General features: G+C 39.6%; 1 protein-coding gene across 4 annotated transcripts in view; it reads right to left on the bottom strand.

Moving 5' to 3' along the window:
* larp1 (La ribonucleoprotein 1, translational regulator) overlaps positions 1–25,530 on the bottom strand; it is a 62,197-nt gene that overhangs the window by 5,883 nt on the left and 30,784 nt on the right. The window contains exons 4-16 of one of the 4 annotated variants that reach the window (XM_008290048.1): positions 19,750–19,821; positions 15,999–16,149; positions 12,618–12,752; positions 11,953–12,105; positions 8,531–8,693; positions 6,774–6,918; positions 5,385–5,559; positions 5,003–5,184; positions 4,175–4,294; positions 2,924–3,250; positions 1,730–1,853; positions 765–970; positions 526–632 (exon numbers count right to left, since the gene is read on the bottom strand). In XM_008290048.1, coding sequence (XP_008288270.1) covers positions 526–632; positions 765–970; positions 1,730–1,853; positions 2,924–3,250; positions 4,175–4,294; positions 5,003–5,184; positions 5,385–5,559; positions 6,774–6,918; positions 8,531–8,693; positions 11,953–12,105; positions 12,618–12,752; positions 15,999–16,149; positions 19,750–19,821 — 2,060 coding nt within the window. The remainder of the gene's footprint in view (positions 1–525; positions 633–764; positions 971–1,729; positions 1,854–2,923; positions 3,251–4,174; positions 4,295–5,002; positions 5,185–5,384; positions 5,560–6,773; positions 6,919–8,530; positions 8,694–11,952; positions 12,106–12,617; positions 12,753–15,998; positions 16,150–19,749; positions 19,822–25,530) is intronic. The other 3 variants (XM_008290049.1, XM_008290050.1, XM_008290051.1) reach the window with 3 other exon arrangements.

The raw sequence follows: 25,530 nt of genomic DNA, 5'->3' as shown, positions 1-25,530 counted from the left end.
ACCAGGAAAAGTACTGATTGAGACAGTTAAAAAAATAAACTGGTGCACAATTTCTAGTCTTTTGTTTTTGTTGTTGTTGTTGACATTTTTATGGTTTCTGTATTCAACCTGTCATTAGTCATTGTCTGGTATATAAATAACTATATCTACACTAAGCCAGTTTCAGCAGATATATTATGTTGGCCGAGTTCTTAACCCAAGTTAACTCACAAATACAAAATATCTGGTTTTCTTCAGCACAAATTCAAGTTTTATTTGCTTCATAGTTTCCTAGAATAAAGATCCGAAGCCCTTCCTGGTACATTATACGCAGCGCTTTTCTTTGTGTGACAAGATACTGGATGTATTAACACCTTCTATATTATTTTAAACACAATGAAAACTGACAGTCAGTGCAATATGACATGTATATTCTAGACTTTGACTTACTTTTGATGTATTTCATCACAATTGGTGACAAAAGCTGCATTTTGGCAGATTTAGTATTTTTGTCAAGTTTTATCAAAATGGATTTAAGAGTCTCACCTGACGGAGGCGGTACGGGAGCGATGCTCTCTGGAGTCCATCACCCAGCCGACGTGACACTCCATGGGCGGGTTGGAGCTGTGTCGGGTCTTCCTCTTTCTGGGCGTCTGGAAAGGACACAAAGTAAATCAACATGTCAGCAACCAGCAACAAAGTTTAGTTGTTTAGTTTTTTTTTTGTAATAAAACCAGGAAGTAGCTCTCTTAAAGGATACTCATTTCATCCAGACTCAGTCTTACCTTGGCATCGACGGGCCGACTTTCCTTCACCACCGGGTAGAAGCGCGGCGTCATGGTCTGGTCTTTCCGGTGAGGCGTGCGAGGTGTGCGCGGCGTCCGGGCACTGCGGTAGTTGGGCGAGTCAGGCACGGTAGTTGGGAGTGAGCGAGCTATCGAGGAGGGCTCGGGGGCACCGAAGAGTTTGTTTGCCAAAGCATCTGTGGGGACTGAAGACGGGAGAGAATGGATTAGCTAAGGAAGCAACAAAAACGTAAAGTGTTCACGCTTCACATGGATCCTCGAACCACTTCATTTTCCAAGCAGACACTACAATGTTTTGCTCTTTCAGTGTACTGAAACAAAACTCTTGACGCTTGTAAAAAGACAATGTAATGCCAGTGATCCAATAGCTTCATTTATTCCTCAGTGAGATGATAACAGACTACAGTGAGCAGCAAAACCCCAGCTGTTGACTAAACTGCAGAAGAATCAAAGAGCAGAGTGTCTGCAAGTTTAAATAAGAATTTCTAATATGTTTTCTGGAATTGGTGTTCGATAAAGTGAAGCTTCATTAAATGTGAAGGACTGTAAGATGTTCTTGTTAAACGGAGACTAACACAGAATAACTTTGTTCTAAGACCATATTTGAACCACATCAAGGCCCATCAGTGGGAAAGACTTCCACAATCATTTGTTGCAGTGATGCGTGATAAGAGGTCATTCAGACAGAAAATGTTCAACAGAAGTTGAGAGTAGTTTCACTAAATTTTAAATCCACTTTCTTCATTTAGAAAATGTGTCATTTAATTAATTTTTGACGCTTGAAGGCATAAAAGTGACCAGTTTATCACAATAAATGTGGGTGACAAGTAAAAAAAAAAATACAATATTTGGCACAGCAGAAGTGTGTTTTGTCTTATTTCCTACATTGATCCAGTAAGATCTGCTGCACCAACATGTCTTTACATGTGTTTGTGTGTCCTTACTCTGCTGGGGGCGTGGGGGACCTGGTGGGACTTCCTGGTTGGGGTCGACTGGGGGTTCAGGGGTCAAGCAGTCAAACTGTTCGCGGCTGATCAAGTGGACCTTCTTGAAGTTCTCCACCTCTTGCTGTAAAAATAAGAAGATCAGGTGTTAATGTGACGACCAGAGAAAACCTCTGACAGGATGAGATCTCTAAATTACACTAAATGCTTCAGTAAGAGGCACGAGGATTTATCTTTTTGGTTCTAACTGGATATTGAGGACCAAAGAACTGTAATAACAGCATAAATATTTTTTTTTACAGAATTTTCCCGTAAACTCTGACACAAATGTCTTCATTTCACACTGCTGAAACTCAGGATTGTTATCACAGACAGTTAAGAAAAATCTCATGATTAAAAAATAACAAAATAAATAAAAAAACGTGGCGCATCATGTCAAATGTTCCTACGTGGATCATCCACAGACCTGATCTGCAGCAGTCTGGACACTGAGATGCAGCAGCAAAACATGGCTGCCAGAAACACTCTTTTCACCCTCATATCTCTCACTGATCTGACATGAGTGCAACAAGCAGCAGGTCACATCAACACACACCCTGAAGTTTCCACAGGTGAACACCTCCTGTAAACAACACCTTTGTCCCTCCTACAACAACAGCTCAGTTAGAAAACTCGGAAAACGAATCCTCTTCCTGTTTGAACATCTTGACTCACGCTCGCCCCTTCGTTCCACCATGTCTCCTCAGATCTCTGAGCGTCCATCTTCGACTCCCCCTGCGGCCCGTCAGTTCGACCCCTCAGGCCGAGGCCTTGTATGTGGGGTTTATTTATAAACAAGCGTCCTCTGTTCCACACGCCGCTGGACGTGTGCCGGCGAGCACGTGAAGGTCCCACAAAGAGTCCAACAATACAACAATGGGCAGCCGCGGTAACAAAAAACCAAACAAAAAAAATTTTCTGTCCTGTTTCCATATCCAGAAACAGCTCTAACTGAAGGAGAACAAACCTACTTGTCACCTGGCCTTCGGCAGAAACACCTCCAATATGACTGACGTAACGTGGAAGCTGTCAGAAGTCTTGAGTTATGTATCGACGCAGGTTGTGTTGCCTTCAGAGTGTGTTTTCCAGCAGCTTGTGGACAGATCTCATAATGCACCACAGCAAAAACAGTGAAGGTTGAATGATTGTGCTCACCTTGATGGTGGCGTACTCCGGCTCGTACGTGTCGTCCCACAGGTCCTGCTCGTAGTAGAAGAGCCCGTCGTTGATCACTTTGGCCAGTTCACTGGTCAGCTTGGCGCGAGACGTGTGGTGTCCTGTGCGGTCGCCTCCCGGGTGCTTCCTCAGGTACGGTGGCGTCTGCGTCACGATCAGGATCTTGTTGACGTCGTGGTCGTCAATCTCGCCGTCCGTGTCCTCATCCGACCAGTCGGTGAAGGTGTTGCGGCGTCCGTCCATCTGCTCCATCTCCTCGTCAAACATGAAGTCCAGCTCCTCCGGTTCGTCTTGTTCTGCTCCGTCCTGATCAAAACCAAACACAAAAATGTTAGAACTTTGATCACTGCAGTTACAGATTTCTGACAGGAAATATTATGAATCAATAATTAACAGCATCCTGTATGAGGTGTGTATATAGAAGACCAGCTGACTTCCACATTCCCTAAAGTGCAAAAACAGTTTTATACCCTCTAAAGGCAGGTGTAAATGGCAGGTTTGCGCTTTAAAAAAATTAGCAAAACTTTCCCACAATCACTAAACTCATCATGGCTAAGCCTACAATTGTGACATTTCATCAAAATCCCTTTATTCTACATGCCTCATTTAAGAAATTCAAAAAAAATAAAAATACAAAATTCAATAATCTGATTCTTTAAAAAACAAAAATTATCCTCTTCTCCCTGCATCTGAGAAGCTATTCGTGACTCAGCTGTGACCAACAGTAATGTGACAAAAATGTGCGGACACTTGGAAAAATGTTGTACATGTTGATTCCAGTTTTTTCCCCCTGTTTATGTAAAATTAATAATAGAAGAAAATCAACATTTATTTTTTTCTCTTTTATGATTTATGCCATATCTTTGCTTTACTGCACTGAATACATTAAAAAAACACCCAGAAACTGCTTGGAGTTCAGAGAATGAGTATAATGCATGTAAATGGAATATTAAGAGGAATGTAGGAGCTTTTAGGCAAAATGAGCAACATTAAGACCTTATGTTAGGCTTCAGGAGACTCCTTTTTCACAGTTTTACTAAACAATTAACTGACTTAACAGACAATAATATCTGTGGCTGCAACTTCATAAAAAACATTAAAATAATTCAAAGTTTTGAGAAGAAGAAACAATGTTGTTCTCAAATTAGTTGTGAAAAAGAGATTTAATTCTCAAGAGAATGACCTGAAGAATCAGCACACATGACATAACAGTCAGATTTTCTTACTCACCTTGTTTCCTGAGGTAGCAGGGGAGGGCGAGGAGCCGGGCTGAGGCACCGGGGAGCGAATCACATCTTCTTTTTCCTTCTGCTGTTGCTGCTGTTGTTGTTGCTGCTGCAATGAGGGGGCCTACATCAGTCAACCAGCCAAGAAGGAAGGAGGAGGTGGAAGATGAAGGAATGGAGACGGATGTGCAATGAATAAAATGACAAATTAAACAGGTTTTTTTGTGCAAAAATGCAAAAACAACAGATGAGTTGAATGTTTCACACTGAAATTAAATAAAAACCCTTCTGTGTGTGGCTGTGAAGATGAAATCCAATGATGGCTACTTGCCAGCACAACGAAATTGTTTTCAGGGCTGCTACTTAATTATTTTCATCATCAGTTAATGAAGGATTAGCTCTTTAAATTCTTTGTGCGGCCATGCCTGAAAAATCACATGCATCACGTTTTCCAGGGCCCAAGTTGGTATAACGACATAATTTATTTTGTCTGAATATATGTTCAAAATATATTCAGTTTAAAATGAGAAAAAAATTAAAAGCTGCAAATCCCAACATTGGAGAAGCTGCAAACATAGACTGTTCGGTATTTTTTAATTATTAAAATCACATAGTTTAAATCAGTTTTTGTAGTAATTAACTTCAAATGGAAATATTAACATTAAAAAGATTTCATCTAAGACTCATCCCTGACAATGTAAAACCGCTCAACAGAAAACTTATTATAATGACATAATGTGATTACAGAAGGGCTTCAGAGCTACAGCACACAGCTGCACATGCTGATCCACTTCCTTCCTAATCTTCACTAGAACTTTCTGGTTGGTTTCACCTTCTCCATGCTGACCTTGGGTCTGGCTGGGGAAGGTCTGGGCCTCTTCTTGACCTCGATCCAGGACTCTGAGTCCAGGTCGGGGAGGCTGGCGGAGAGGCCCTTGGGCATCGTCTTGAGGTTGGAGATGTCTGAGTCAGTCTTGGTGCGATGCTGCACTGGTGTGGAGGCTCTGGGAGACCCTGCAGCGGATAAAGCAGCAACAAACAACATTCCATCTGATTACTAACACCAAAGATTCAACCACAAAGTGATGATGCAGAACAAGTAGGTCAACATTAAAAGTCTGCCCCAGCATGTTAAAAACCTTAAAGCAAATTAATAAAATGGACTTTGCTTTCCCAACAGTGCAGCTTCACTAACAGCAGGTCGGAGCGCTCACCTCTGGGCTCCTCGGTCGCCTGTCTGGGCACGAACTCGGGACAGTTGATGAGCTGGGAGAAGTCGGTGTGGGTGTGATTAGGCACATTCAGGCCCGGCAGTGGCCACTTCTCTGGATCCACCTTCCGACGGATCTTCATGTCGATCACCTCCACTTCTTTACTGTCCTTCAAAGCCTGACAGGAGAGAAGAGGAGTCTGTTAGTCTTTTATATAAGGACATAAACTGATACAGCTACATAATCGTAGTGTTCAGAGGTGATCTGTAGCTTTAGATCAAGGTGCGAGGAAACAGATTTTTAATATCATCACATCTAGATCTTAAAAATGAGCCAACATGCCGCCGAATGTTTAAAACAACATAACCTCTAATTTATTTGTTTGTCACATTGCCAACCAAACGTAAATAGCTATTGGTCACTTTCAGACCTGTAAGTTCAGTTTTTCTTGTTCCAGACCAAAAAAAGCTAACTTTTTTTTAAATTGCATGTTAGGTAAGAGTTTGGTTCGTCGTCACACAGACTTTCACAAATGAGGAAAAAGAAAATTAATTAACCTGATGTGTTTGTTTAACCTTTCTGAAGTCGTAAAGAAATAAGTGATTGTGAGCTTCAGTCAAGACTCAAACCACAGATCATAAATAAAAGGAGGCGTGAAAAGTAGGTCACAGTAGCGCTGTTTAATGATGCTGCAGTGAATTGCTCAACTGAGACAAATGAAATGGGACATAAACAAGAAGACTGACAGCACTCTAAACATGAAGCTACAGCCAGTTAGCTTAGCATAGAGACTGGAAACAGCAGGGTAACAGCTGGGCTGGCTCCCCCCAGTGGTCACAAAATCCTCATACCAGCCAATGTAAAGGTCACCAATTTACATGTTTTTATCTTGTTTGATTATTCTGTGCAAAAACTGACAGATTCACAGCTATTTCTTGGCCAGTAACTTTCCCGAGTCTCTGCTGGTTGTGTGCAAGTGAATGTGGCACAGGGTTAATTAAAAACTTCCCCAAAAGGTCAAACTATTGCTGCAAAAAACACCTCTTATTCAGCTGTTTCTTCAAATCTGATGCAGTCTGTTCACTGCTATACAAGATGCTTAATAACCTTTCTTTGCTTTTGTTTAAAATCAGATTTTCCCCCCGTGTCTATCTTTTAAGAGCAAATATATTTCTGTGATTTTACCTGGAACTGTACCTCACTCTATTTTCCTAGACTATTTTGCCTTTTAATTGTCTGCTTTCAGGTAAACAAGAGAAAATTTCCTAAAATACTGCATTCACCTGTTGCTGTGATACAATTTACGGCTAGTTTTGAATCTGTTAATCCATATTCATCGTCTCAGATCAAATTTTATGAAACAGAGTCAATTAGTCCAAGTAAAGTACTAACTTCCAGAATGAGGTTGATGTCGGTGGTGAGGGCCTGCACTCTGTGGAAGCTGGCGATGAGGCCGATGGGCAGAAAACCCTCCTGATCCATCTTCCTCCGCAGGAAGAAGTCGCGCTCCAGGTTGTCCAGACTGAAGTAGTATTCGCTGCAGGACGCAGAAAAACACGATCAACATGATCCACCATAAAGTGACATACTGGCTGCTGTGATTTGCTGCTTTTTCCTCACGATTTTCTCATTTGCCTTTATCATGGGACGCACTAATAAGACAGAAAACTCTTCATGAAAACACTGGAAGCAGACACACATTGTCCATCACGTGTAAACAAAGGCCTTCCAAAGAACTCCTAATCAAAAACAGATGATTTGACGGGATTTCAAAGACGGAGACACACAAGGAAACGGTTAGCTGCTTCAGTTATGTGATTAAAAAAAAAAAAAAAAAAACACTACCGTCTCAACACACACAGTGTCTTTATCTTCAGAGTTTAACTGCAGACTGGTTTGAGTTGAGAGCAAAAGACACAAATGTTTGTATCCGAGTGTGATTGTATGCTGGAATTTGTGTGTATGGAAAAAGTGAAATAAGCCTTTAACAGCATGAACTTCACTCAAAACTGAGGCTCTCCAAAACAACCATGTCAGCTCAGTCTGACACATTTCTTTGAGCAAACACTTAAATATTTAGAGTTAGATGATTATACAGTTGGCCTCTCAATGATACTATAAGAACAAAATAGGAAAAAAAACTACATTTATTTTAATCCTTAAGAATTACAAAGGGCCTCATCATTACCACTAATCTGGTTTTTGCTTCCTTCCAATTTTGGTTTCTTTTGTTGTGCAAATAATTAAAAAACTAAAGACTAAAATCAAATCCTACATATGATAAGAAACTGAATTTAGAGGCGGAATCAGAAGGCTTCAAATCTGGAGGAGAACAAATGGGATTGAAATATTTTATCAGCTTCCAATTCACACAAGAAGGAATGTAATTTACATTAAAGGGCGGTTAACTCTCAGAACTAACCAGGATGCAGGTTTCAAAGGCCAAAATAATCACCCAAATGACACCATTTATTAGAAACAGCAAACACAGAAAGAATTAGTTATTTAACTTTCCAATGGTCCTTTAACTACTCATCTCTAATATGTCATTCAGTTGGAAAAATGGAAACTTATCTTAATTTATAATCTTACTTATTCTGTGAAATAATGGTTTAAATTGTTACTGAAGCTCTGGTTTTAGTTGTTCTCCTTTGGATTAGACTAGATGCTTGCTCTGGTGTTTCAAAAAATGGCGGTCTTAACATTTTGGCAGATCTTATTGAGCTTGATAGTCCCAGCCCAACGCCTTCACATTCGTATTTAATGACACTCTCCAACTGTTTTTTCTGATCTAAAATAGGCTCCTTCATTGTCAAAATTCAACAAACTAGATGATGATGCACCAGCTGCTAAACAGCCTTAGTGAAGAGAGGGAATCAATGCACGGGTCGAATTAAAGCACAAACTCATATCACAAATGTCAAATTAGAGCAAGTTTGTGTTATTTCGCCTTGTTTTGCTTCAATGCTGAGATCAGAGTTGTGAAAGTTCTCTCCACTTATATTTAGTCAGAGAAGAGACATGAGGAGCTCATCACTTCTACAGCACGTCTGCATTTTTGATCTAGCGGTCAAAACTCAAACACAAAGAAAACTCTTATATTTGTTACCAGGTTCACATTTCAAAAGTAAAAGAGAAGCTGAACTTACATCTGCCTCTTGATGTAGTCCTTCAGCAGGTCCTGATCGACGGAGTAAAGGTCGTTGCTGCTCATGTTGTCGTAGTAGTAGGTCACCGAGTTGCTGAACTTCTGCCCGTAGGGTCCGTCTTTCATGTCGTAGGACTTGTAGCCGTAGTGGTAGTCATAGTGGCCTTAACAAGAGACAAGCAGTTAGATTCAGATCACTAAAACTCAACAGCAGCCTGTAATTAGTTCCCACTGTGTGTTATCTGTTCGAGTGAAGCTGCCACATGAGAACAGCTGCTTCTGTGTTGTCTTTCAGATGCTGTCTCTTCTCTGGACTTTCTCATCCAAACACGAGACTAAAAATCTCTAATCTTGCTATCTGGAAGCATTGAAAATTATTTTTAAGCACTTGTCTTTGTTTTACAATCACTTCATTTACATTTCTGACTGATCACTGCTGAATCTGAATCACACATACTGGGGGGTCAAAATTGATGTCCCGATTCCAGCACAGTGCATGAATAGTCGGGTCCAGCCCTAGTGGGCACTTGAAAAAATATTGATTTTAGGTTTCAGTTTCTGTAAAATGAATTTATGGTACTTCTAGCCATGGTTGTGCTGCTTTGATCGAGGTGCAGGACTTTATATTGCAGTGAAAAATGAGTCCACAGTGAGTAAAAATGTGACAAGAGCAATAAAATGCCCAGAAACTGCTTGGGGTTCAGAGGGTTAAAAGAAAACAATCAAGATACTTTACTGTCATTATACACGTGTGTGCAATGAAAACTTGTTTTTACCTAGACTGGTTACCCACAGTAATTAATGTGATTTGTGTACTTTTAAGTTTTATTCTTTTTTTTTTACATTTTTCTTACATTAAAAATCCCTTCTCTTTAGCTTTTAATGTTTTCTATTCTTGCATCTTGCTTTCTCTCTTGTGTACTTTTAGCCGGTTAGTTACAGTTAGGGTGAGAGAAAGAATTATGAATTACGGCAGAATGAAAAAAAAGCAATAAATTGCTATAGATATATATATATATATATAAACAAGTATGAGAAGATTTAATTAAAGATAAATGTTTCCAGTATGCTGCTTGTGGTTCCATTCAGAAGCTATTCAAGACATTTACAAGAAAAAATATGTGAAAAAGAATGAATGTATCCTGACAAATAAAGACTGTGTGGTTGTGTGACTGTATGCAGCAGCACAAACACACGAGAACTGAGTCAATACACTAAATACACATCTGCTCAGCATTAGCTCACACTGTTTTAACAACAGAACCTCAAGGAGACAAGACTAGTGGATTTAAAAACTTCCTCTGGGTAATCTTGGTTTTCTGTCACACTCTCCGTCCTTTTCATAAAGTTTAACACTTACCAGTGTTTTCTCTTCTACAAGAAAGTGAGCGAAGGAGGAGCGAGCAAAGGGGGCAAAGTGAGAGACGACAACGTGTATGAAAAGAGTGAACAACAGGGCGGCGAGAGGAAGAATCCTGCCAAAACCAACAGGCCTTCGGGGAAACCTGCTTCTCCTGCTGGATATGAGGCTTTTACTCATTCCAACACTCTCCGCTTGTTGCTGCACAGTTTTCACTGCAGCTTCAGTGGAGCCGATCAGATTCACCAACCACCCAGTCTGGGAGCAGCCTCGGGCCACATGGTCTAAACATGTTTGATTTTGTTAAGTTGCGCAAACTGTTGCCTGCATTTTAGCAAGACGCCGGAAATAATTTAATTTGACTGGCAGGTAGTTAGTTGCCCCCTAAAGGGAGAAGTGATGGTTTGATCACTGGGACCTTCTGTTCATGAGTCCATGTTATTCCCAATGTCAGCTCTAAGTTGTTGCTGAACAATTAATTGAAATGTTACCAAGTAAACAACATATCCAACTGCAATATCCACATTTGCAGGTGCTGAAATGCTTAGAGAAAGCTAAATTAAGTTACAAAACACTATCGTAAATGAAGTGTTGTGGTGCTACAGAGATTCATCAGCCTATAAATCATAATCTACAAGTTTAGTACAAATTGTAGCAAAATATCACATCATTTTAATATTTTTTGCAGCAAGACAGAAATAGAAAAACATACTATTTACATCAAAATACATATTTGTATTGCAATTGTAACATGATTAATTTTTGTTGGCATATTGTTCAGCCAAGTGCAGGTCATTCACCAGATATTTAGTTTATATGTTTTATATTTTAGCTTATATGTGCTTTCGGTGACTGCAAACATTCAACCCCAAACTGCTTTTAATGAAAGATTTTTCATGCAAGATTGCTGCATCCTCAAAATATTAACAAGACAGAGAACGATTGTGTTTCACTTTGAGCAGAAATAAGGAAGAAACAAAGAAAAACAGAAGAATCTGCTGCAGAGGACATTCAGAGGAAGTTCCACTGTAAGTTAAAGTCTGCACTAAAGTCAACACACAACAAGTAAACAACCACTAAAAGTAGGACTGTAACTGATACTGCCAACTCACACTGCCGATTAGTTTCTCAGTCAGTCAATAAGTTGTTTGGTCTATAAGCGTCAGAAAATAGTGACAAATGTCAATAACGTCCTGGTGTTTCATCCACAACTCAAAGATATTCAGTTTACTGTCACAGAGGAGGAAAGAAGAAAGAAGATACTCAAATTTAAGAACCTGGATCCAGAAGAATTTTGCCTTTATTTTCTTTTAAAAATGTCCTTGAATAATTTTTAAAATAGTTGAGGACTTAATTAGTAGTTGTCAACTAAATGATTAATCATTGCAGTTGCAATTATTAGCAGTACTAAAACAAGCTCACATCTTCTGACAACAGCTATGAGGGAAACCGCTTTGTGGTGCTGCTACAACCAGCAACATAACCATCAAAATAATAGACGACCACAAACCTGTGTAGCAGCCACACTGCTGACTGTTCAGAGTAATAATCTGGTGTTTAACCTCCGAAACTCAAAGTCAGACAACATCCAAACATCAAGTGTCTCTTGAACACTAACTTATAGGGAACTAGCCAGCTTCAATGCTGAGATCAGAGTTGTGAAAGTTCTCTCCAGATGTTTAGTCAGAGAAGAGACATGAAGAGCTCATCACTTCTACAGCACGTCTGCAGGTCAAGTCGGATGCTCAAATTTCATATATGACCTCGTTGTCCTTCTATTGTGAGTTTTAGTGTGTACAAATACTGTTACACACATTCCTTCACAGTGTTTAACTAACTGACATTCAGCTGGTGTCTAAAAAAAAAAAAGCGTCATGTGGTGAAAGACAAACATTTAACCCACAAGCCTTTGTATGGCAGAATAGTTCCAACGAGGAGGAACATAAAAAAAAGCTTGATGACCACATAAGAACGGCTAAGAAAAGCAAGCTGGTGGTAACGCCGTATTTTTAGAGTTTTACATCTGTTTCTGTGTGTGGAAAAAATAACAAAAAACAACATACCTCTGCCGCCGCCTCGGCCTCGTCCCCGGCCTCGTCCTCTTCCACGTCCGCGACCCCTGAACCCTCCGCGGAACGGCGCCCCCTCGCTCTTCACGCTGGACACCTCGTCGTGGTCGTCGCGCCACTCCCGCTCGTACTTCTGACTGTGCCAGTCTGCACAAAAACCGACAACACTTCCATCAGCAAACACAAGCAGCACCAGGCTAATACCGCATGCAGCCAATTCGCTCTATTGCTGTTTTCTAACCAGAAGTAGGTGCTTGAATTTGTGTCTGTTCTTAGCAGCTGGCACATTTCATTTCCTCAGTGAATGTAAGAAACCAAGCTATTTATACAGAGCGCATTTAAATAGTCAAGCTATCAAAGCAGAAGTAGAAGATTACTAGGTTCACACACAGATCTGTCCACATCCTGCTGCTGAGTCATGCACGCTGTCTCAACCAGCTGAACGCAACATTATCCTGCATGCGATCTACAGAAACACATCCAGTGTTTACATACAAACACCTGCTGTCACATGTCGAACAGCTCCATGTAGCAACTTCTGGCCCTTAAAGCTTCTTGTAAAAGCAGCCAGTTGGGATTTCTCCTCAAATATGTGACAGCTGACAGTCACCACTTTCACTGTCTAACATGTGCAGCATTGCTCAGCATCACAGACTAACCTCTGAGGTCGTTCCTGGCGTTGGGGGGCAGACGGGGGTTCTCGTTCTGCCTGCTGTTGTTCCTGGAGGCTGAGCGCTCCCGCGGACCCTCCGACTTCACCTCGATCATCAGAGGAACCCACTTCTGCTTGTTTCCTGTTTTAAAGACACGCAGACGAGACACCGTTACAGAACAACCACCTGAAGTTGTTTATCTAGTCCCCAAATCAGCTTTAAATTGAAGAATTAGTTTTCTTATGTTTTATTATTTTTATTTATTACTTTAGCAAACACAAATTTTTCATTGTTCTTAATAAACAAATTCTGTGTTCGCATTATATCATCATTAAAATTCAGACTTTATATACATTTTGAGTATTTTTTTGCCAACAGTTTCAGTAATTAGACGAAAATCTTTACAACTGCAAGTAAAAATCTCTTTAACGATAGAACTTCACACTGAACCTTTTATCTATCTATAATAAACAGAAAATAACATCTTGGGAAAAAAATTCTGGATGAAATGTGAAAGTTATTCTCCAGAACATAATCTCTTTCTTTATAAATAATATCTTTTTATTTTAAATCTTCATTTTTAATATAAATGGCACCTAAAGCCTGTTATAATGAAATGTGCATCGTTGCTTGTTTATTTTATAACCCGATACTTGTTCTCATGGTTTGTGTTCGCAATTCAGTTACAATTTTAAAACCACAAAAACAAAAACGTTTAAAATTGTAACTAAATTTGAAAACATGCAAGTAAATGTTAACCTTTTAAAGCTCTTTAGGCTTCTGAAGACAAATCTGTTAACTAGCTCTCTAAGTCAATAAATATAAATAATTATCATTAATGTCAAACACTTTCCTCTACACAGCTCTGGAACCAGCCCTCTGCATGCAAAGAAAGCAAAGCTTTGTTGATTTTGGAGGCATTATGATCACCTACATCTAAATTCTTAAAACATTTTCATTCATAGAAATGAACAAATCCTTACTAATGAGCACATACACTAAACTTCTCCTATCACTAGTTAGGAAGCAGAAAATGCTGCCACTCTCACCAATTAATGAGCAAGATGGATTTAAAGCACACGCTGCATGCTGGATGTTCAGCAGTGTATGTAGTAAACCGTCATTATGAAAAACTGTGATCATCGCCAGTGAGTTTTGCACGGCTGAAATAGAGTCTCCTGCAGTACCTCAGGCAGCCAGCAGGCTGCACCAGTGACCTGCTGTTTAAACGACGACATCTGGTTGTCTCGCTGTTGTGTGGATGTGTGGGTGAGTTAGTGGAAGATACCACATGCAACGGGAGAGGAAATGACAGCCGGCTTAAAGTGACGTGGCCTTGTGTAGGCAAGAGATGGAGACGCAGAAGAAGGGAGGAGGAACATAAAGGGGATAAAGAAAGCAAACAAGAAGAATAAAAAGAAGAAGATAAAACTACAGATAGCTATGAGGCGACTGAGTGAAGTCTGTAGTTAGGACAACAAAATAAGTAAAATAGTTTTTGTCCCGCTACGGATATTTTGACAGCGGCAAAGTTCTGTTCAAACAGCGAGATGATCGCCCAACAACAGCCTATAAATTAAGTTTTCTTTTGCTTCATTCAAACAAAACTGGTTTACGCTCGATGTTGAAGTAAATAAAATGTTTGTGCTAATCAGCTTGAGGCACATATATGCCCTTTAATAATGCGTTTTAATGAATTCTAAACTGCTAAAACTACAAAGACACATTCTGAAAAAAAGTCCCCTGTGGTGACAAACACATCAGCAGCACAGTGGTGAAATCCTCGCCAGCATATCTGTATGCCAGAGTTGTTTCAGGGGGCAAAAAAAGAGGCTGACTACAGGAGAGAGGCAGGAAACCCCCCACAAAAAGCCCAACTTCTGCTGTGTACACTGAGGCTAGAAGTGTTCTGAAGGTCAGAAAACACTCGCTGCCTGCCTGGCGGACTCCATGGCACAATTTAAACCGTTGACTGCTGCCAGAACTTCTGCTCAGTGATCTGCTGCAGGCACAAAGTTAATGCACATTTGCTTGCACTGTGCTAACTTGTTTATTACAACGAGGAGTTCTCTTTCACTCGCATTGTTGTCACATTTGGAGTGAACACATGACAAGTGCTGCAATTTACACAAACTCATTAACAAAGCAGGGAAACTTGATCCGCACCATCGTTAAAGCTGGAGTAGGCAATAATGTTTGAAGCCACTGGGCAAAAATTGTGAAACAGCTTTTCAATATTTTGTAATTAAAGAGGAGAGTAGACGTCATCTTGGCTTCGTTTTCAAGCTTTGGAAAATGAAGAAAATATAGTCACTGACAGGAGACTTTGGCCAATCACAGGTCTTTTTAAAGAGAGAATGATGCTCCTATTGGCTGTTCTATGATCAGAGATGCCTGCACATCCTTTCTAATACTGGAAAGACTGATCATATGTGGGAGAAGTTGTTATTCCAGCATTGGTAATAAGTGACTACACTGCAAAGCAACATTAAAAAAAAAAAAAAAAAAAAGGAAAGGAAACTGGACTGTTGCTGCCAGTTTAGCTTCTGCTAACCGTAACCAAACGCTCATCGCTGTGGCTAATTCAAGCTTATGATCAAACTTTTGTTGTGAATATATGAAGCTCATGCATACATCTGTCCTCTCTCGGGACTTACGACAAACAGGGAGCTGCAGGAGCAGGTTCTGAAGTTTTGTTTGTTCTTTCTCTTGTTCTACCTTTAGAATGTCTGCCTACAGCAGCTTTAAACTGCTCATTAGTTTTAGTGGCTGTAATCATCCTCCACACATGAGAAGTGGACTTTTTAGTGACTAATTCAGCAAACCATGAAAAACCCACACAGGAAAATGAAGAGAAAATGATGAAACACTAAGAAAACCTGACTGGAGTGCTCTCCTACAAAGTTTAAGTGTATGAAGAGTAAACAAGTTGGTTCAGTTTAGAGGACAAATAGAGAACAACGAGCCAATTAAACAACCTTTTTTTTTGCAAGTATTATTTAAAAAAAATGCTGGACAAGGGCAACAAATGCAGAAATTCAGATGTATTTTCTCTATGGCTAAAGCGTAAAAAGCCGTCTGCGGCACTTGTGGGTCAAACAGCAGCCTGAGGATGGCACCAGTGAAAAGCAAGTGTTTGCTACTTCAACTAAAAATCCTCTCCATGGAGGCCATTTTGTGTCACTACTACAGGTGTGTTTCGCTTCAGCTGTTTTTTAAGCTGAATACCTACATTTAGCATGTTAGCCATTGACTGGTGTTGATATTTCGAAGTTCTAAGATGAAACGCATAATATTTCTTTGCATGCTAACATTAGCGCATGCTAATATTAAGGGACATTTAACTAGCTAGCATGCTAGAGTGTCAGGTTTCCAGGCTTTATTCACCTTTTTTCTTCGGCCCGTTCTTCTGGGAGTCGTCGTCGCCGTTCTTCTCCTCTCCCGAGTCGTCGGACTTGGCCTTCAGGTTCTCCTTGCTCTCCTCATTGCTCTCCCTCTTCTCCTTCGACTCCTTCTTAGCCGTCGTCCTTTTGGGGCCCTGAAGAGGAAACGGGGTCAAACAGACATTTAGAAAAAAGGAGAGAAAAAACTGTGAAGTCCACCTAAGGAGACTTCAACCTTTTTTTTTCCTTTTTAAAAAAAGACAAATTATAGGAAGCTTCCTGTATAGTAAATATTATCTTTCCACACTTAACATTTTTACTGAAAACAAGACTGAAATTAGCACCACAGACACAAATCTATATCTTGTTAATTTCTGACTTTTCAGAGGGGAATTGGAGCTCAAACCTGCTCTAAAGGTTTCATTAGTTAAACATGCAAACATGCTATATCCCTACTTTAAACAACAACTATCCAGTCACAGTTTAGTAACATAACCAGCAGGCATTATGGTGCAATACTATTTGTACCCAACTATGGGTTTCTCAGCACCAAATTTGGGAATCTGGTAAGATGTTTGCTATCAGGGGAGTTTTAAGTATAGTGCTTTTTCAAAACCATAAACTTTGACATGTAGCTTTGTCCTAAATCTGATATTTTTTGAAAATAAATTGGCTGAGATAGAAATAGTTAAAATCTGTTAACAAATGTTGTCAGTTCAGCTGGAAAAAATTAAATTTGCAAGCTAGAAATGAAAAGCTTCTTTTGTCTATTGTTGCAATCAATGGCTTATTATTTCAGAAAGTATGGTTTCTTTTAGCAATAACAGAAGATATGGCACAGAAACTATTCCTTACAACCTTGTCCAGGAGTTGCACAAATATTAGGACTGCAACTAATGAGTATTTCCATCGTCAATTAATTGTTGATACATCAATTAGTTATTCAGTCTATAAACAGTCAGAGAATGGTGAAAAAGTGATCGGCATTTCATAAAACCGAAATAAAGTTCTCACTGTGTCCACAAAACAAAGATGTTCAGTTTACTGTCAGATATTATACATTTATGAAGCTGGAATCAGATAACTTAGATTTTTTCCCATCAAAAAGTTGCTTAAGCCCATTTTTCTATTACTTAAATTATTGCAGATTGTTTTTAATAGCTGACATCTAATCGATTAAGTGTTGCAGCTGTAATATATAACATACTGTGTGTACATACTGCAGATTATAAATGCTAAATTTATGGTGCTAATATATTTTTATCAGTAGTGAAAGCATAAAATAAATAATCTAATTATTAGATTGGGGGAATACAATCATAAACCATTATTGTAGTTCGTAAATGCAAACTTCCTCATTTTCATTGAACCAAACAGTTACAGGCTCGTATTTGATCTTCTCAGGCTGAAGCTGCAAACGTCTGCAAACCCCCTCAGGGCCACAATTACAGTGACTGGGACAAAAAAGGCTTTGCATGTGCTTTAAGGTTTCCATTATCTTGTCTTTTGTTCTGTCTCTTTATAACATTTGACTGCAGTGGAGCAACACAAGCGCTGCTGTCCTCCAGCGAACACAGTAACTGACGCAGAGCAGCTCACCGTACACCAATCGGCTTCCCTGGTTATCTTTGCTCACAGAGCTGATATTGGAGCTCATTCAAATCAAGCAGCCTCTCCTCTGTGCTATGGCTGCTCGGCTATCGGCGACACACATATCTGCAAAAGTCTGACACTCCTGAGGGGTTTGCATAGGAGTCATGCAAAGCATTTTTTTCTCGAGCTGAGAAAGTAAGCGGTACAACAGGTTCTTTTCCCCCACAAACCATCCAGTCGGTGGACACACACCCACACAACTCGACATGCGCAGCCTTCGAGGGATTAAATCAAACACATATCTAATCGCACTGAACTCAAAGACCACTCTGAACATGCACTGTAGCTGTGAGCAGCATCGATAACAGTGAGTCTCATCAAACAACAACAAAAGGAACAAACAACTCTGACAATTCAGGCTGTGAATAAAACTTATTGCAAATTATAGCTTTTAAATAATGCAACAGTTTTAAAATGAATGCGATTAAAACAGCAAATTATTATAGAAAGCTAAAGAAACACATTCTTTTTGCTCCTGACACTTGCCCTTTTTACTTTTGGTTGCTTGCAGGGTTAAGATTCAGTAGACAGTGTGTGACGACAAGTCTGACCTTTTAATTCAGTGTCCTTTAATGCGTTCCACTAAATATAAACGAGGATCCACCCAGGCTACATTTACACTTTATTTATACTACGGTCACTGTTTTTGTCACTCTATTGTGTTGTGGTGTCATCATCTTTATTAAAGTTAAAATAATGTGTTTTTTTTGGTCATTTGGAGAAAGAGGGGTTGATTACATCAATGTTGGTTATGGCTTTATTCAAACACAACAGCTCTGTTACAGAAAGAGTCACATTGCTCACAAAATACGTGGAACTCGAGGAACACAGCAGAAATAATTCTTGTGTTTGACTGGAGTCTCCTCTCGCACTGTAACAAAAACGCTGAACTAAAAAGTAAATGATATGCGATGAATGAGTGTGAAGGAAATGATTCAGCAGCGATATCTCGCTTCAACTTTGCAACACAAAAACAATCTCTACTGCACAACAGGTTTTAAAAATGCAGCATATCATATAGGAACACGTAGTTTCTAAAGAAAATACTGACATTTGTGACCGTGTACAGCACCACTGTGTTTGAAAGCTGTCATTCAAGTCAATATTTTACCCTAAATTTACTTTTGTGCAGCATTTTATTTGCGAGTCTGAATACCGAGTGTGGAGCGGCTGTTTTCCTATTTTTTCAGTGTTGTGGGCACTTATTTTTTTACATATAGATATTCCAGGGTTATTTTTAAACTATTCCCGGTAAAATTAATAATTTTAAAATGCACTACTTTGGCTCTGTTGCTGCATCTATCAGCAGTCATCATTCTGTGGTATCTGACTGATTACATGTCAACAGTTACGGCCTTTTAACACAGACTGATAAATGATTTCTTTTTAAAAGTCTCTTTTAATTAAACATATGCAAAACACAAACAAACCAAAAAAAAGTTCTGTGTTGGAGTTTGTGTCATTTTAAATTTGGACACCAAGATTTTCATTGCTACTGCAAATATATATCAGTTCCAATCAGTCTCCTTGATAACTAATAATTGGTACTGGCCATGAAATTGATTCAGTTGAGCTCTAATATGGTGCCCTTTAAAACTCCACAATGGAATGACAATGATTAGTACGTGTCTGAAATCTCGATTTGCTGCTCCCTGTTGAGTAAACTACTAAGTGCCCATTATAAAGGAAGGAGTGAGTGACTGAGGGGGTGATGTTGGAGACAGTCTGTGACGTTTTGTGGTCAGCAGAGCGCCATGGAAGCTGACAATTTGTATCCTAGCAACGCCATCTTTTAACGTTACCATGGGAAACGCCCACCTAGAGCCTCGAGGATACCTGCTGTGTACACAAATATGTCTGACAACTGTTTTATCCTCTTGGACATTTTAAAGTTATGCACAGGAGCTGATCAGAGTAAGAATGTTATTTGAGTTGAATTCATATTTCAGTTTGTCTCTAAGTAAAGTGACACTGAGATTGCCGTCTTTTGTGTGGTGCTGAGTTTTAGATGCTGAACTTGTTACTGGTCTCATAATCAGAAGCAGTGACTGAATGTCAGCAGCAGGCAGGCTGCAGGGTCATGGGCTGCAGGTTGAACTTACAGTGAATCTCCATGAGTCTCTGACCTGCCTGACAGTCGGCGGGCAGGACACGGTCCGTGTCACTGCCTCGATCTGAACAGAGGGAGGGAAGAGCAGTTTAGAGAAGACAATGAGGTGGACCATGATGTACACACACACACACACACACACATTCATACTGTATGTAGACAATGTGAAACATGCTCTGTTGCTAAGTTTTTTAGGCCGTAAAGTCAATTTACAAAGTCTCAGCAGCTCATCAAGTAACCACCAAGTTCTTTCAAGGCCCTGAAGGTAGAATCTGATTATTTTCTACTAAGGAGCAGTGAAAAAACACAATTATTGGCCCTTTAAAGGCTCTTCTGTGTTGTGCTGCTCTGCTCCGGCATCATGGTGGCATTATGCTTCTTTCTGCTGCCTTCAAACATAAAAAAAATTATGCCAAGTCAATGTTGCACAAGCTGTAGATAAAAAGAAGCATCTGCTGCATCTGTTAGTCTGCTGAGCTCCTTCTGGGTTTAATAAAGCTCATCCAATATCGTCTCAGCGGCTACACAGTTAATGCTGTGTCATTCCTGCAAGACAACTTTGGCTGATGACTTTGAATTCTGCACAAATAGGAGCAGGATTATTTTTAGCGATGACAGAACGGTGTGAGATGATAGAGATAAACCATTAAAGCAGGCGGCTGTGTTTAGGTGTGAGTGCTGGAGTTTGCTCTTCGAATCAATAACATGGTGTAAAAAAAAAAAAAAAAAAGGCCTGCAGCGAAACTGAGCTCATAAGGAGCTGATTCACTCTTATTCCACTACAGGAAAACACTGATGACGCTTCAAAAAAAAAAAAAAAAAAAGGCCTGCAGCGAAACTGAGCTCATAAGGAGCTGATTCACTCTTATTCCACTACAGGAAAACACTGATGACGCTTCTGTTGCAGCCACTTTCACCAGGAAAAATGACTGAACTGGCACAAAATCGACACTGACAATCGCTTCATGGTGGATGAACAACAAAAACGGACAATAAAATGGGATGAAAACTGAAAGGACAAACAGTTAGATGTGGTGGATTTGGTTTTGGTAACTGCTGCAAAAAACCCCAAACTCTGTTCTTAAAACTCACCGTTATTGTTTGACTTTTTCCAACTGGATGGTAGCTGTTGTATTTCAATTATTTCATTTTTATCTGAAGTTCTGGTTCTTGCTACTTTTACAATGTGTTTTTACTGGGCATCGCCTTTTAACTGTATCTTTAAATGGAGCTACATAAATAAAGTTTCTTATGACATTTTTCTGAAGATTGTTGGGCTCTTTTCTCGTGGCTGCACCTGTTTAACCTGCTGACACTAAACATCCGTTTGATTACGCCTGTCAGAGGAGGCTGGAAATTATTTGACTATCAACACAGCAAAGGTCACGGCATACAACTTTCATAATGCATTAAATGAGCAGCAGTCTATAATTATTAATTATTTATGTGGTTATATGCTCAGCGAGGGCGTCACTCCAATGATTCATTCTGTCCATGAAAAAGTCCTCATGCTGAAGCTAACAAGAGGCAAGATGGAGATTTATACCAAAAACACCTTATCTGTAGAACTACAATTATACAACTCAGATTGATTAAACATCCTAATTAATATGGTTAAATCACATACTGTGGATTCTACCTTTCATCTCCATGAGACAAGTTGGCTTTGTACAACTTTAAATGCTCAGCTCACCAAAATCACAACATGGCCAAGACTACATCAAGTGCTCATTTAACACAAGTTGTTTTTATTTTTGATCGATCTCCCAAATATTTTCTCCATTAATCATTTTGCCAAATAAACTAAGTAATACTGAACTTGTCCGTCAAGTTGCAGTTTGCATTCATCTCCTCGTTCTGTTCCTTGAATAATGGCCAGAAAAGTGTTTTGCAGAACATTTTAATGTCACAGTGAAGTTGACCTTTAGGATGTAAAATGTCATCACTCCATCATTTTGTCTCATTAGAAGTTTGTGTAAAATTTGGGTCATAATTAGCGGAAGACTACTTGAGTTGTGGCCAAAAACATACTCTGTGAGGTCACAGTGACCTTTGACGACCGAAATCAGTTCGTCTTTGAGTCCAAGTGAACATTTGTCCTGAATATAAAGAAAATCCCTTGACGCGCTCAAGAGAAGAGGACAGACAGGTAAGTCAAAAACAGAAATCCTGCAGCCTGGCTGTCACCAGAGCAGACCCAAAAAAATACTTTATATCATTTTCTAGATCTCAAGACGACGTCTTCAAATGTCTCGTTTTGTCAGATAAACAGTCCAACACCCAAAAAACAGTTTTTTGGCAGTGTTTGTCATATAACTCACAGAAAAGCAATAAATTCTGACATCTGAGAAACAGAAAACAGCAAAAAAAAAAAAAAAAACTAACCAGAATTTTGATTTAACGATCAAATTAGTTAACAATTAATTTTCCATCAGCTAAATCTAGTCGATGAATTGGCTCAGGAGAAATTAAAAGGTTCCCAGTTGATTTTTTTTTTTTTTTTTTAAACCCAACAGTCTAAACACCAACACTTCAATTTAAAATTACATTTAAAAAAGAGAAAAGCAACAACTTTAAGGCAGATATACTATTGGATGATTATTAAAACTGTCCTTGTCTATTATTTAATCTACTAATAGTGACACCACAAAACACAAATCTAAAATTTCTTTTGCCAAACTAACATGCCACAAAATGTGTCACCTCAGTGTATATTTTAACTTCCACCAAGTTAAAAATGTATTTTAAATCATTTGACAAACTTAAGACAACCTAGCAGCCTATTGCATAAACTAAAGTTCACCCACAGCACCAAACACTGAAGGTCACCAACCGGTTCAATCAGAAACTCCTTCTTCATCAAATTTCAGTGTCTATTTCCCAGCGGGAAATAATCCGAGGAATGCACGGACTGATTTATGGCTTCAAGTGTTACGTGATGGCCGGTGAACTGCAGCCCCCCTAAGAATAGCAGCAGCACAGATCCAGGGGTGGTTTCTCTGATGAAGGGGGTCCCTAAAAGGACATCCTTTCCCAGGCTTTGGCCACTATCTCCAAACTCCACCCTCGATTTCTGCCACCGGACCCGCGGGTTATTCCTGGCCTATGATGTGACCCACATTTCGCTCCTCGGGGGACAAGCGCTCTCCCTCATGTTCGCTCAGACCTGGCTGCCTAAAATAGGGGAGGTGACCGGGGTTGCTCGCCCAGTGACACACTATCATCCAGAGAGCAGAAATAGACTGCTGGGCTGCTGGTGCTACTGTAAGGAGACACAAATTAGACGCATCCCCGAGCTGACCAACAGCTGTAGGGGACACGAGGATAAGTTTAGAGGGGAGGGGCTCCGCATGTTGGCCGTATGGATAAGGGCGCTATGGACACCTGAGCTGAGTGGATCTGAGCTGCAGCTTGTATGCAACAGGTGCAACAGATGACACCACGACTTGTTATCTCACTCTTTTTCTACTTTTCCCATTACTGAAAGAAGGAGCTAAAACGTGGCCATTACGGGGTTTGTCATGCTATTTTTACAGCTCAATATGCACCTCTAATGTCTAATTGTTTGAAAAAAGTGCAAAAATACAAATTGTCCAAACAAGACAAGCGTAAGAAAAGCTGCAAATCCCCCAATAAGAAGATGGAACCAGACAAAGTTTGCGATTTTGGGTTCATAACATGGTTTAAAGCATCAATCCATTCTTTTGTCTCTGACTGATTATGATTTTTTTATATTTTATCTATTTTATCGTCATATTTTTGCTCTATTGTGTGGCTTTAGAATGTGGTGAAACTGTCTGCCACATTGGTGTGCTGCTGACTGCAACACTAATTGGCCCACGAGGAAAATAAAGATAACCTTGAACCTTGGATCTTGAAATAGCTGCTGGTTATTTTTCTGTTCTTTTCTGCCATTTTATAAACCTGTTTCCTCTGCTGTGTGAAAGTCAAAAACTGATGAAGTGAATGTGTGTTGAACTCATTTACAGTTGGTTTATACAATGACTGAATTTAGTAAAACATTCCCAGAACCAAGTACACTTTGCTGCCTGACCAAGAGTTCAAAACCCCAAAATACTAAGTTAACAATGACATTAAATATTAAATTGCAGGGCTAAAATCAACGCATATTTGCTGGTATTTCTCCATTAATACCCTTTTGAACCCCCAAAAGCTGCCAATAGGCTTGGAAGGTATATTATCTTTAAAATATATTGCTAGAATTACACCATGTATCAGAGCCAGGACTGCAGAAAACAGAGGGAATTTTAAGTTTCTCAGCTTTCTGGATGTACTAATCTGTCCATTCAGTTAGAAAACTTATACTACCTATTTGTTTCTTAACAGCAGAGTAGTGGTCATGTGACTGGGTAATTTATTCAACATCAAACTGTTATAGTGGCTCATTTTAATTCAAGATCTAAATTTAACTGAAGGGATGTTTTAGGTTTAATTCTTTTGGTCCAAGATGAGATTTTGTGAATTTCTGACTTCCAAATTATGGAATGCCTTTTGACAATTTAAAATGGATTTTAGAGTTTTTGGCCTGATGCCTGCTTTGATGTCGGCCATCTTTGTCTCGTCTCCACCGACTCCACGAGGTCCCAGTGTGGTGGTGATGGTGGCGAGTCTGGTTTAACCCACACATTAAAAAAAATATAAAAGGAAAGGCGCGGAGTCGGACCAGCAGGAGCAGACTGCTCTGTCTGGACGCGCCGCTTAGCTGCCGTGTAATTACAGCCACAAACACTAAAATACCTATTGCAGAAACTACACACATCCCCTGCAGTAAAGAGTAACTCAAAGCTGCTAAGATGCTGCTTTGATAAACACCGTCATCTGTTTCTGACTCTGTGTTGTCGCCAAAGTAAAATTAGCTTCATTGTTAACAAGCGTCTGACTATTACAAATTGCTAAATCCTGTCTGCTTCTACCTACAACAACAATCCACCACAGTTCAACTCATTACTGTATGAAAACACCAAGTTCTGACTCAGGTCTTACCATCCTTACACCTTTTGTAAATACGGAGGTGAGACTGGATCCAATCTTTAGCTTAAATGTTCCAGATTTTGATCCTGGTCCTTGTGCCATTTATTCATTCATTTATTTCTCATATGTTAAATTTGAACATTTTTACTTCCCCCTCTCTCTTCCATTCAAACACTTTAAATGACTCATCTTGAACTCATTTATATTCATTTATCCAATCCAGGGTGGAGATGGGCAACCGGCTAACTCCACCAATGGCATCAAACCGTTCTTCACTGTTTAATTGTGAGTTCTGTCAGCTAGCAGAGAGAATCTGTGCGTATTTGGGTGTCAGGTGGCAAAAATGCTGTTTACATGTTCAAAAGCTCATAACGTACGACTCCTTTGTGCTTCCACTCCACATCTAACAACATGTGTGCGGGCTAAACAAACAGTCGGTATCTCACTACTCGCTCAGCCACACCCTTTTATGAGCGATGTCATCAAATATTCTGAATATTATTTTGGTTGTGTCATAACTAAACCTCACCGTGGGAAATGTGTCACACTGCAGAAGGTAGAGATGCTGTAGCTTCATTTTAATGGGACTTTTAAGAAGGAGGATTTTCAGTCACAGCATATTCAAAGCAAACCAATGAACCTCTAACACATTCAGAAGCACCAGTCGTCTCCTGTATAGATACAACTTCCAAAAAAAAAAAAAAAAACACTCTTTCTGCATGAAAAAAGGTGCAACTATTGTATTTGAAAGCTTTGTTTCAGAAACTTCTCAGACTAGATA

Source organism: Stegastes partitus, unplaced genomic scaffold (genome assembly GCF_000690725.1).
Source record: "Stegastes partitus isolate 25-593 unplaced genomic scaffold, Stegastes_partitus-1.0.2 Scaffold653, whole genome shotgun sequence".
Classification (NCBI taxonomy): Eukaryota; Metazoa; Chordata; class Actinopteri; family Pomacentridae; genus Stegastes; species Stegastes partitus.
The sequence above is the reverse complement of the archived record's forward strand: the minus strand, read 5'-3'. Positions and strand labels throughout refer to the sequence as shown.